Source organism: Pieris brassicae, chromosome 2 (assembly GCF_905147105.1).
Source record: "Pieris brassicae chromosome 2, ilPieBrab1.1, whole genome shotgun sequence".
In the NCBI taxonomy this organism is placed as follows: Eukaryota; Metazoa; Arthropoda; class Insecta; order Lepidoptera; family Pieridae; genus Pieris; species Pieris brassicae.
The window spans coordinates 4409211-4422080 of record NC_059666.1 but is presented as its reverse complement, the minus strand read 5'-3'; the positions used below and the strand labels follow the sequence as shown (position 1 = coordinate 4422080).

The window sequence follows — 12870 nt, the reverse complement described above, 5'->3', positions numbered from 1 at the left end:
ATAATCCTATCTATCATTGTCTGAAGCCACTGTCTGTCGCCTAACATTAATACTTGAAGCGCCATTTAAATTATCTACAGAAGTATCAAAACTATTCGTTATCTTATCACCTGTCAAATAAAGTATGATAGTGCTGTATTTAACAACATTCATTTTTTGCTTTTAAAAATGGAGAATTTACTGAACGGCGAGTGAAAAGCCTTTGATCCATAAGATAATTGTGAGAAATGTTATGCCATCACTGGATTCCCGGCGAATGTTACGTTTAATATTACTTCTTATCAGCCTAGTCTTTAAACACCCTTAAAACATTCTTAGGAATGTTAATGTTCGTGAACATCGTAATCCTCCCAATTAGTAGGACGTTTAATTTATTAACTCACCTTGACAGGAGACGACGACAGCCATAATTGGAAGAGATCTGACGTCACAGACGTACTTCTCGCTTCGTGTGTCGGTCTTGGAGATAAAGGTCCACCAGACGTTATACAATGCAGTCTATTCACCTCCTCCAGTGACGCACAATCCCTCAAATACCTCTCTAATAACCTAGGCTTGCTTTCTAATAACTTCTTTAATTCTTCCAAATCTTCCTCTGTACAGTCATCTGGAGTTGTTCTATCTATTTCCTTAACGTCTGGACACTGTCCATCTAAATCGTATACTTTATTGCCTATTTCTGGACTAGTTTTATAACTATCACATAGTCTGGCGCTGTTTAGCTCACAACCATTCTGCTCGGTGATTTCAACAATCGTTATCGGTGGGGTTTCTTTCAGCATGTTGCCGTTTGGTTTTATGTCGTCAGGTAACTCGTAGAATAGTTTCATAAGCGTATGAGTTTGATTGTTGTCTTTTTTGTTTGTCTGTTTGTCGTCTGATTTTTTCACGTTCGCATTTTCTACGTCTACTGGATTCTCTGACGTCATTTTAGTTTGATTCAGTGATACGGGGGTATGTGGATTGTTTCACTACTTACTTCTGACATTTCTAGATTGTTGCGACTTATGATGTATCTGTAAAGATAAATTTAGTCATAAAAATGTTAATAATATTTATATGAGATAGAGAGATCCTTCGGTTGTTTGTTGTACAAAGCAATTAAATACAGAAATCTTTATATATTGAAATTGATTATTTTAAAATAGGAGGAGATCTTTTAATGTGGTCCAAATTTTCAGTAAGTTTTACTAACCGACTCATTTTTGCATATCGTAAACAGTAGTCACATTAAAAAGAACTACATATATTTTATAGGTTACTTTATCGATATAGAAGGCTTCAATGTAGCAAATATGTTCACTATATTTTGTACAAGACTTGGCTTTAAAAGATATTGAACTTCCTCAATCCCAACACTCAATATGTGAAAGGGTTGATCCCTTCCTTTCATTTTGAAAGGATCGAAAAGAAAATCGTAGAAATCTGGTAATGTAATTCGAAACCTAAAGCTGAGCTTATCATCAAACACAAATATATAAGAATATATATGTTAATAGCCGACTTCAATCATATGAAAGGCTGTAAAAGTTTGCGTTTGTAAAGTATCAAAACCGGACCGATTTAAAAAAAAAGGATTACAAAGAACTTTTAGTTTTAAAGAGAAAAGTAAATATTGCAACAATCCTTAATTATGATTAAAAAGTTTTTTTTTCATTTAATAAAAAATATGGGGCTTGTTAAGCAGATATGTGTATGTGTAACCCTGCTTTATAAAGGAATATTAGCCCGTTCCTGTTATAAACAAAAACAAGAATAAAAATGAGGTTAATAGATAGACAAAGATAGAATACAGTGAATTTCTCAATTTATTGAAAATGGTATTGTCTTTTGTTAAAATAGCTTTTACACATTAAGAAAAACTATTTCCGACGTTTCGCGTACTTTTCAGTGTGTGTGGTCACGGTGACTAAAATTTACAATTATGTAAATAACTATTCAAAAAGTGTTTTTCCTATTGAAAATGTCTGAGCTACGGTGCTTACCTATTATCATAAGTACTGCGTATTTTCTTTGCATACGAATAGACCATTTACGCAAGCAATCTCATCTTGAGCAGTTTTGCGTTGATTGAAAGGAACGTTATGACGTCACTTCAAACTTCGTAATGAATACATAATGAGAAGATTCAAAATGCGAGTCATTACGTACTTAATGTCAGTACTTTATACAAAATTTGATGGTCGACTTCGACTTCGTTCGTTTTAAGGATAAGCGAACGATAAATTTATGTTAATATTATTATTTCATTATTAAAGATTGGTGCCTGGTAGATTGTAACGGTGAGTCTAGAGTTGGCGCTTTCCTCGTTCAACGATTACGATAAGAATCGCAATACTGCCGCAGGGACTACATTTTTATCCATTTTGTTATTTATATTACTATGTAGGTTAAGAATATCGTAAATACTGTATATGCGTGTGTTGGAAATCAATACTTTAGTATAATTTATCGTGTTTTTAAAATTGTATATTAATGCATGGATTTAAATATGCTGCTTCAGTCGTCAACGCTTGGGTCTTTTTATACGAACGAACACAAAATGACGCGGTCTCTTATAAGGTCAGGTATTGCCTGAGTTTGTATTTAAATACAGTGTAAACTCCATATCCCTCGAGTTAAGGACGAACTCCCTAAAGCGTCGAAATCAATTGGCTTTGGTTGGTTTAGCTTGTCTTGCATACAATGCCAAATACAATACACTCTACATAGCGACAACTGAGTACCTTTACTATCCTAGCCCGCAATAAACTCGCCTGTCGGCATATTGCATACGACTGTTGTTGACCATTACTAATAAGTAGGAGTCGCGGATTATCTATACGTTTTTCTTCTCGCCATTTAACGAGAACTTTCTGTAACACAATAAAATACACAGTCGTGTCGTTATATAGTTTTTACTTGAACTTAAATTTACCCAAAAGTCTCGATATTATGTAAACTAGTTTTAACATAGAATCAAATTAACAACCGCAGCGCTTTGATTTATAATGCAATATCGAGGCTTCAATGTAAATCATATTCTCGTTTCATCGATCGGCTATTCTGCGATACAGACGATTATTGGCTTTGGCGAATATACAACGTTTTATTGGAAAACATAGATCACGTACATACCCTCACACAACATAGCCGAATTAGGCATCACTTATATATGTTTCATAATTATATTCACTTTTTCCTTTCGTAAATATCTAAACCTTATTCTATAAATTATGTTGTATATATTATACATTAAATTTTTGGCCATATCTTTAGTATAATTATTTTTATTATGTTAGATGTAGGATTACGAAATTAATAAATAAAAACTTAATATAATACCGCACCAAAACTTTTATATTAAAACACATTAAAGGGATCTTCAATATTTGTTGTCCCCATTCTAGGAAAAATATCGTAATTTGTTGTTTCTAAACATTGTTGCGATAAAAAATATAGACGTATGATAAACATTAATTAAATTAGGCTTAGGTATAAAGAGGCAGACAATTAAACTTTGGTATGTACAATTTGTGTAGATAGATAGCTGTTACTGCTGATCCTCAGTTTAAGTTTTATCATTGGTTAGTACTTTAACACAACGGAGTGTACAATAAAACGCATTCGTTAATGAATTTTCGGGTATTAATCTCAAAAACAAAAGACTGTTCAAGCATTGGCAATATTTATTTATCTCTACCATAGTGTGATAAAGAATTAAATGATAAACATCAGATGCTACACTGACGACAGTGCCCTGGCAAACTTATTAGTACGTGTATTTAACGTAGATAACGTTTAATACGTTTGAACCGTAATTACAAAGTTGTTACTGGTTAAGCACGTGACTCGTAGCTCGGGCCATACGTCAGACCGTAGTTGTTACAAATGATAACAGAATGACTAAGAACCAAAAATTGACAGCGCAGGCATAAAAACAAGCCAGTATACGATTTAGTTATAATCAAATTTGGTTTGAAAATAAAGGATAATGAAACGGAAAGCACAACTGGCTGGGAGAGATTATGAAATTGTACGGTCCGGACAGCATTCACCGCTGCCGGAAACATAACATTTTGGCTGTATTTTCGACTCGTACAGTTCAGCGTACGTCGTCCAAAAAGCTCCAATCCCCCAATCACTCTCGCAGCTTAATAGTTTTCTCGAATCTTCGCCGGAGAGCAACCTATTTGTGTAGTGTATGGGGATAATATACTGTGATTTAAAAATGTACTTAGAAAAGATAAATAGAAAAGATAGGTAGCAAAAGGTTTCGTTTTGATGAATTTGGCCGTGCATTAGCTGTAAATAAATAAATAAATATATGGAGGAATTAGATACAGAAATTTGACGCTAAAACCAAGGTTTGAAGGGTAGTGTTTCTTTCCAACTCATGGTACGATTTGGTATTTGATTTTATATATACAAGGGCGACAATTTTTAGGTAAATAAACATAATTCCATACGCGCTTGGCATGTCTCCAAACACTTACTTTGGTAACCCATATACAAACTTGATGAGAAAACTGATACATAACTTGTAACGTTGCTAGAATATTCAGAACTGCTAAAGCATTCTGGAAACCGAGTTTATTAAATCTAAGTTCACATTAACAAGTTCACAAGAAATTTTGAACTATGTAACGGTGTTTCATTATATAAATAATAGAGACCTTCTTAATGACGGTACCCGTTTGACTTTTTGAAGGTAGGCCTTGCCGGTCTGAGACAGTGGCGCTTTCAGATGACTCGTTTTTCTTTACAATACATAAAACACTAAATCATGCCTTGAGTTCTTCCAATTTAATAATTGCATTTTTTTTTAAATTGGAACTACAAAACGTTTTAGTTATTAAGTACGAAATGCATATCGTATAACCTATATGTAAATTAATAATTATAAAAGTATATATATTTTTAAAAACAACAATACAGGCATTGTTGGACTAGTAGCATTAGCGTGCGGCTCTAGTCCCTGGGTTGTAGGGTCGATCCCAGCTATGTACTAAAAGACTTTCTATATATGTGTTGCATCTAACATTCGCTCGTACGGTGAAGGAAATTAAATAAAATTAATTAAAGATGTTGGTTTGAAGCTCATATAGGGGCTGTAGAGCCAATGTATTATTATTATTATAAACAATATGTAATAACGCACACAATTTATAAAAACAATTTAAGTCAACCACTATTACTTCATACAAGTTCCAAATTATAATAAGTTACTTGAGAAATGGCAAACAAAAATATTGCTAAATCTAAATATTTTCCCAAGAGTGTGTCCGATACATTCGACACAATAAAGCAATTGTCCATTCTGTTACGTAACAATCAAAACCGAGCAACGTCGAACCGTGATTCTATAAACTCTGCCCTATATAACACCACAGACTTCCTAGTTCTTCTCTATTCACAAACTATATATTATGTACTTATGTAGTTGTATCTTGAAGAATCACCGACAATTTTATTTAAACCGTCTCCTGAGCGATCGATAATTTTTCTTTATTAAAAATTGTATATTACGTAATCCGAACTGTTGTATGATGTGTCTGATGTATTGCTTATTTTTAAGCGGCTTCCTTTTCCGCTATTAGACAAACTAAAGTCCAGTTTGCTTGTTATTTAAGCCAGCCCAATTAGTTCCAGTAGCGCTTCCATATGTCAATAGCTATTTTAAAATTGTTGCATAATTTAAGCAATAAAATCTGTTTGTTTTTATATCGAAACTTGCCAGAGACTGTCGCAAATAGATGGGCCGTTTGCGTCAAACGATGAAAAAGCTCAAAGTTGCCAGGGATATAAAGTTTTCGTTTTACCGTAAACAAACATCAGTTCTGTGTGTAAATAACAAAACTGTAACTATTTGTGATTTGACAACGGTTTGCATAACTGTTTCCAAACATTGTGTGAATGGCGGGAATTATCTTTGATCTCTTGTATCCTTTGGATGTTATGTTTCCTCTTATTTCAACTTGGAACGAACTTTCGACGGAGTTTTATATAAACAAAGAAACGTAATAAAGATTCAAAACTATTGAATTGGCTACTACTGTTAAAACTTCGGTGAGTGCCTGACACAAATCGTGATATTGTCACCGGGTTTGAACTCAGGACACAAGATTACCAATGCTACTGACACGATATATAAATAAAGATATTATAGTACAGATAATTCACTATAGGAAGTTCTCGCGAGTGTTAAAATGATATTAACTTGAGTCCGACAGAGGAACTTCGAAATCTCGTGTCAACTTTTATAACGTATGAGAATAAAGATAAACTCGTCTGCAGTGCAGAAGTTTTGAATAAGAAAATCTTAAGCTATAATCAAGTTTTGACCGTAGTACATCATATTGAGCTCAAACTATTATACTAGTAGGTCATATTTTCAAATCGAGTTTCAGAAGATAAATTTGAACGAAAACACAATATAAAAATGTCATATGTATTAGATCAAGCTTAGCTTTGTACCCAATTAACACTGGCTTGTTAGTTCTCATACAAATGTTACACAGTACTCGCCAGTAAACTTACTTACAGTAAAAGTATTTACTAATTAACCGTATCGTTGCCGGTTTTGATATACTTTTTGTAAATATAAAGTTTATGCGAAATTATTATTACTCGATATTCACTTAGGGACAGTTCAAGTATTACGTAAGCATTATAGCGGGGGGGGGGTGTCCCTCTTTGATTTTCTTACTTGATGATTGCGTCAACAGTAATTAATTACGGCTTGAAAACGAAATGCATTTTCGAGGATTCCTACAAACAATTAATATGTCAATGTACTATTATTTTTTAGAGCTTTGCTTATTTTTGCTGATAAGAGGAGGGGGGGGGGATAAAATGCGTAATACTTGAACGGCCCCTTATATAATAAATTGCTACAAAATGAAACTAAAAACGTTCTTGTTGAAATTAATTTTATCCATTCGTTTATTTTAACTCTAAATAATCGTACGTACTTATTTGGGAATTACGAATTACTTATTACGAAGGATATAGCAATTTTATTTTTCTTTGGCAGTTTCCCCAACACCATAAAAGATGGCTGTGAAAAACGTTTAAAGACGCTGACCAATAACGAGTATTACGTCAATGCCAGGCCCTATCCAGAAATAAACTAGACAATATCGGGTAATTGCTAACAACCAGGGCCGTATTTAGCCCCAAATGACACAAATTATAGTGATGGTTCATACATAGATCATTTTTTTTAATTAGTTGGATGATATGTGTTGGCTTAGTGGCTTAGGTGTGTGACTCTCATCTCCGTAGGTTCGATCCCAGCTGTGCACCAATGCTTTCTTTTCCGCGCATTTAATATTTGCTCGAATGGTGAAGGAAAACATCGTGAAGAAACCTTGCCTTAGACCCAATCGACAAATGTTCGTGAAACAGATACAAAAATCTCAGGCCCAAACCTAAAAAGGTTGTAGCACTAATTTTTTTATAATTGGCATATAACTCAAATTGAAAAAAAAACATATAAGTAAATAAGTACACTTATGAACGTCAGGAAAGAAGTTTAATTAATTGTAAATTTATATTTACTACTAGTTCGCAAGTCAAGGGCGTAAACGGGCAAGAAGAACTGGCAAGAAACTTTCCGCCACTCTTATACGATATCAGTCTATAAGATCCTTAACAGGTTCCTTAATCCATAGTTAAGTCTTATTAATGTACAAAGTAATGTTAATTATGTGTTTATTTATTCTGTAAGCGTAACCACGATCGTGCGATTAGCAAATACGTAGATAGATATGCATCAGATATAAGTATATCTTACGTTTGAATCGCAGGTACTGAATTGATCAAAATGACAGTTACTGATAAAATAATGAGGTGTAATATTAACAAATCTGTCAGTACGAGCCTGGCTTCGCAGGGCTGTTTATCGACCTTCGCTAGCTTTGCAAAGCCAGACTTATTGTTACGATTTGTTTGAGGCTCTATTACAACCAGATAACACGTTCAAATCAAATAATTCCTACCAAATGCCAAAAAGTTCTCGCATGGTCGCAATACTTTTACTGAAAATGACGAAAACCATTTGCCTATACAACGAAATTTAACTTCTACAGCTCCTGTGTCAAACACTTGGTTTCTATATACAAACCAATTATATTTTTTTCCATAATCGAATTTATGCTAAATATATAAATATGGCATGACAATTATTATATTATGGGATAGTATATGAAACTTCGAAATTAATATAATTTTGGTTTTTCCTGAGACTAAATCTTAAATCTTTTGCGTTTCGAAGTTATTGTGTGTAAATGCAAGTGAACATGCTTTCGTTTATATTTTTTGTGACACTCATTATCCTTTTGAGTCTACGTTTTAATCTAAAACAATTGAAGTTGTTACTAGGAACTGAACCCAAAACATGGAGGTGATGTAAGGCCTAGATTGTGCAGTATCAACTGACACAGACATGTTATTTTTACAATATATAACGTGATTTGGAATGGTTAAACGCAAGTCATCAATAAAACTACAATGGTTAAATATTTTAAAGGTCCTAAAATATTAACCACAATGTGGTTTCCTCATCTCCTACGTCATACGATAGCTTATAATTAACGGATTAATAGGTAACGTTTGTTAATTAATTCAAATAAATTGCTTGTCAAATGTACGTGATATTAATTTATAATTACCTTGAAAGCAATTTGGGTTTTGATATTAATTAGGTCTTACTATAGTAACAGGGTAGCAGGGCAGGCTAGTGAGACAATGTTTCTCAGTTATTACACTCACACAGCTGAAAATGTTAATCAATCCTGTTACATATATATCCATTAAACACTCAATTTAACTCAAACGATCAAAACCCGTTATTTGATTTCAAGACTATACGATATGGCGATTATACGGAAAATCTAAAGTATGGCTAGCATTTGTACTATTTTATTTCGTTTATTTATTTAAAATAAATAGTTCTTTTTATTACTTTTATTCTATCCATATGGGAAAAGTCACGTTCAAGTCAAGTTCTTGTTTACCTGATATTTAATACCAGCAGCATTTAATGCGATGCCTTGTGTTGTCAGTAATTTCCGGCTTAAAATATGGCAAGTAATTTCCATATTTTAAGCCGGAAATGACTAACATTACATTCACTATTATACTTCATTATCGCAATAATAAATAATATTAAGAATTTAATACAGGAAAACATACTTGGCGCCAAAACTAAGCACTGCGCATTAGACATGGTGTCACAGATAAAAAATTGTCTATGCATTCTATGATCAAAATATCACAGTATAGGGTAATTTTGACAGAAGTTCACAGTGACACAGACTGAAGTACTTGACTCATAAAGGCTTAATTAAAATAACTGCTAGAAAATCTTTTAAGTTAGTATTGATACTTTTATTTTGTCCTAGGACTAATAATATCAGCGTCTCAGTGTCAATAAAGTCAGTATGGATTTATTTCGTAGTTACTATTTAACCACGAAAGATATTAAAAGATAACATCGTTGAAAGTATAATATGTAATTATTTTATTGTATTAAATTTGTAATGCCAACGCTGGCGAAAACATCATAAAGCCAGAAATACGCCTTTCATCTTATTCCTAGCCAACGCATCTCATGATAATATTTTCTAAAACGTACGCTTAAACGTACTAGGAATGTTTTTGAATTATTATTATAATTATCTTAAAATAACTTTTATGTTCTTATAACTTTAATAACTTAGTTTAAAATAAATGTTTTTCTATGATGGCGCGATCGGCCCCAACATTGCGCACCAATACATTTTTTTATCTATGACCGCAACACGCTCTTCGTACGGTGAAAGTATATATCGTTATAAATCTGGTATATGATCGAAATGTGACACAAACTGCTGATCGTCTATTTGTTTAAAAAAAGACAGATATAGAAATATTGGGCTGTGCTAATATTTAATAATTTAAATATTTAGTAGGATAATAACGGGCAAATCCAATTGGAAAACCCGAAGTCCGCTCGAGGATTGAATTGAAGAATCATGGATCAATGTCATTGCAAATAATCCAAAGGATCAGTTAATTTTATTCAAATACAAGCTTATACGTTTGGAAATAGAGTTGTATTTTCAACGATTAAATTAAATCGAATGTCCACTATGTACGGACATTGTATATTGTAGGGCATGAAATATCTATAATAATATTACGAAACTACAACTTACTACGAGAACTGACCTCAATTTGAAAGTATATTCAAGAAGCTAAACACTTAAAAAGCCACATGTAAACATAATATATATTATGCAGCTTAAGAATGAACGCGCTTCTTGGATAACAAGAAATTGGTTCAAATTAAAAAAAAATGTTTAACTCACTTCATCGAAAAAGTTGTATAACCATGCATCTACTGACTGCCACGGGTGGCGTTAATTTTGAACTCAAATAATTATTTAAAAGAAATATTTTAATTTATTTAGAAATACCTACTAAACCTACTTCGTAATTTTTCTAGTTACTATATACCAGATTGGTAAAATATATATGTAATTCAAAGCCTTCATTAAAGTGAAGTAAAACAGATTATATAAAGGGTCTACGAGTCTTTGGAGCTGTTTTGTACTGGAACCATTCTCACTTATTTGACTGAAGTAACTTTGCTTAGTCACGCGGTATACTTTATATTTGCAGTATTTATATTACCCTCTTATTAGGGTTTTTATCTGTGAAGAATATGAACTCAAAAAACTTAATCTGTGCCACGTACCATGCACTTCGGCGAAACATAACACAATTATCCGATCATTATTGATTCCTACTAAGTACCATGTAAAAAGGTTTTGGGATAAATTAATTTATTCACTGTTGACATATTGACAGGGCCATCTAACATGCACTCAAAGATATGGTGATAAGATAGCAGATATCAAACACGCGATGCTTGAACAAATACTGTTATCAATTCTAGTGAGAACTGTATTTTTACTGAATGTAACAATAACATGTGTGCCATCACTACTCAAATAGAATTTAGTAACAAGAAACTTTAAATTACACGTTGGAGTATTCTGCATTTTTATATCACTAGTCCAAGAAATATAATTTGTATTTGAGTAAAATGGGATTCAATGCGAGTGATTCTATTACAAATATCCTTACACCACTTTTATCCTTTCCATAGATAGTTTTTTATTTATATTTTGTCAATGAATAGATCTATGCCAATGCGATTATTACATCGCTGGGTCGAACCAAAAATTTCTGAGGAAAATGCATTAAATAAAGCAACTAAATCAGGTACCTAACCTGGTAAATAGTAACGGCGTAAAAACATTTTCTTCTTTTATATCATAGTTATAAATCGCTAAGAGAATAATTGGTTTTTAATCTGTGAAGGAATATTAAATGTGAGCCCGCTTAGCGCTTCCAACAACTAAACTATCAAATATTTCATTCCATTTATTATTGAATTAAGTTGAAAGCGCATTTAATTATTTTCATTGATACGCCAAAAGGGAGGCCTTTTCCTGAATTTTAAGTAAATTTTGGAATTACATTGTTACGTATATTATTAATATGTGTTTATGTTTAATCTTTATACCTTTTTTAAATAACATATATAAACAGATCCCCGGTAGTTGAGTTAAAGGGATTAAATTGCGTAATCAATTGCTTAGGACGCAGTTACACTTTGTAACTGGCTATTAAATCCTGTTTTCCATTTAAAGACGAGGAGGTTAAACGAGTTGTTAACTGCTTTAATTATGTAATAGTTACCATTGATATAAAGAGTAATCACCCATTGTCGTTTCCGTCTCAAAGGATAATCGTTGAAGAACGCCATTTTCTATGAATTTTCAATTCCCGCGAACTAATTTTATCGTCAATTATATTTAATAGTTGCATCGATGCTAATCTCGTAACCACGAATGTAGCAGACACATGTCATAGGTGGTGATAAGCCTCAATGCTGGGAACAATAATTAATTTGTCGGATATAAAAAATCAACAATAACTTATTTTTTTGTTTATTGTGCCAAGTGTAACTTTCCATTTGTAAAGTATGCATAATGCAATAGCGATAGTTTTAAAATATAACTAAAATCGTAAAATTGTATAGTTAATATAAAATATATTTATTGAGATTTTATTATTATATGTATTGGTAATTTAATTGATATACTAAGTGTCTCTTTTACGTTTTTTTTTAAATGTATTTAAAAGGGCAACCCTATTCACACAAAATTAGACCCAAAAAGTCGACGGCGTGCGTCAGGCACAAAATGCTACCTACTTGCCTATAAGATTAATTTATTTTATTTTTTATTCACACACTTTACTTTTATAAAAGTGACTAAAATGTAACTCTTTTTTAATGTTTATTATGCAAAGAAAGCATGTGACATATATTTTAGTTAAATTGTAATAAATAGCTTTCGAAGGCTCTAACTTTTCAAGCTAAGTTGGTATATAACCAACATGAATATAAATCTTATCCTCATACACAACTTGGTCCTTTAATATAATTATTTCACAATTTTACCTGTGCCAATTAGAAGCTTAGCACTCAAAGCCAACTGTCCTTTACTAAAATTAATTATATAGAATAGAAGATATATATAGAAGATACTAAGTAAGAAAAGTAATACAAATAGGCATAACTTGTAGAAATATCAATTACGGCCACATTCTACTATTCTAATCGCCCAAGAAATATAGAGCTTTCAGCTTTGTTTCAACAATCAGCCGGCCAGAAATCGTACGGCAAAATTCTGCAATTAATTCATACCAACCAGCTATTTGCGGTTATAGTATTTAAAATTAAATAAAATATATTTTAATATTTACTCAATTCTTCGTTGTTATTAATATTAAAATACTGTAATAATAACTAAAGCCTAAGTTTTGTTCATC

The 12870-nt window shown here is 32.3% G+C and overlaps 1 protein-coding gene across 2 annotated transcripts in view; it reads right to left on the bottom strand.

The window, feature by feature from the left end:
* Positions 1 to 12870, bottom strand: part of LOC123720128 (cGMP-specific 3',5'-cyclic phosphodiesterase-like) — a 42965-nt gene that overhangs the window by 29551 nt on the left and 544 nt on the right. For both annotated transcript variants that reach the window (XM_045676626.1, XM_045676625.1), the window contains exon 2: positions 384 to 1016. In XM_045676626.1, the coding sequence (XP_045532582.1) occupies positions 384 to 929 (546 nt within the window). In that variant the 5' untranslated portion in view covers positions 930 to 1016. The remainder of the gene's footprint in view (positions 1 to 383; positions 1017 to 12870) is intronic.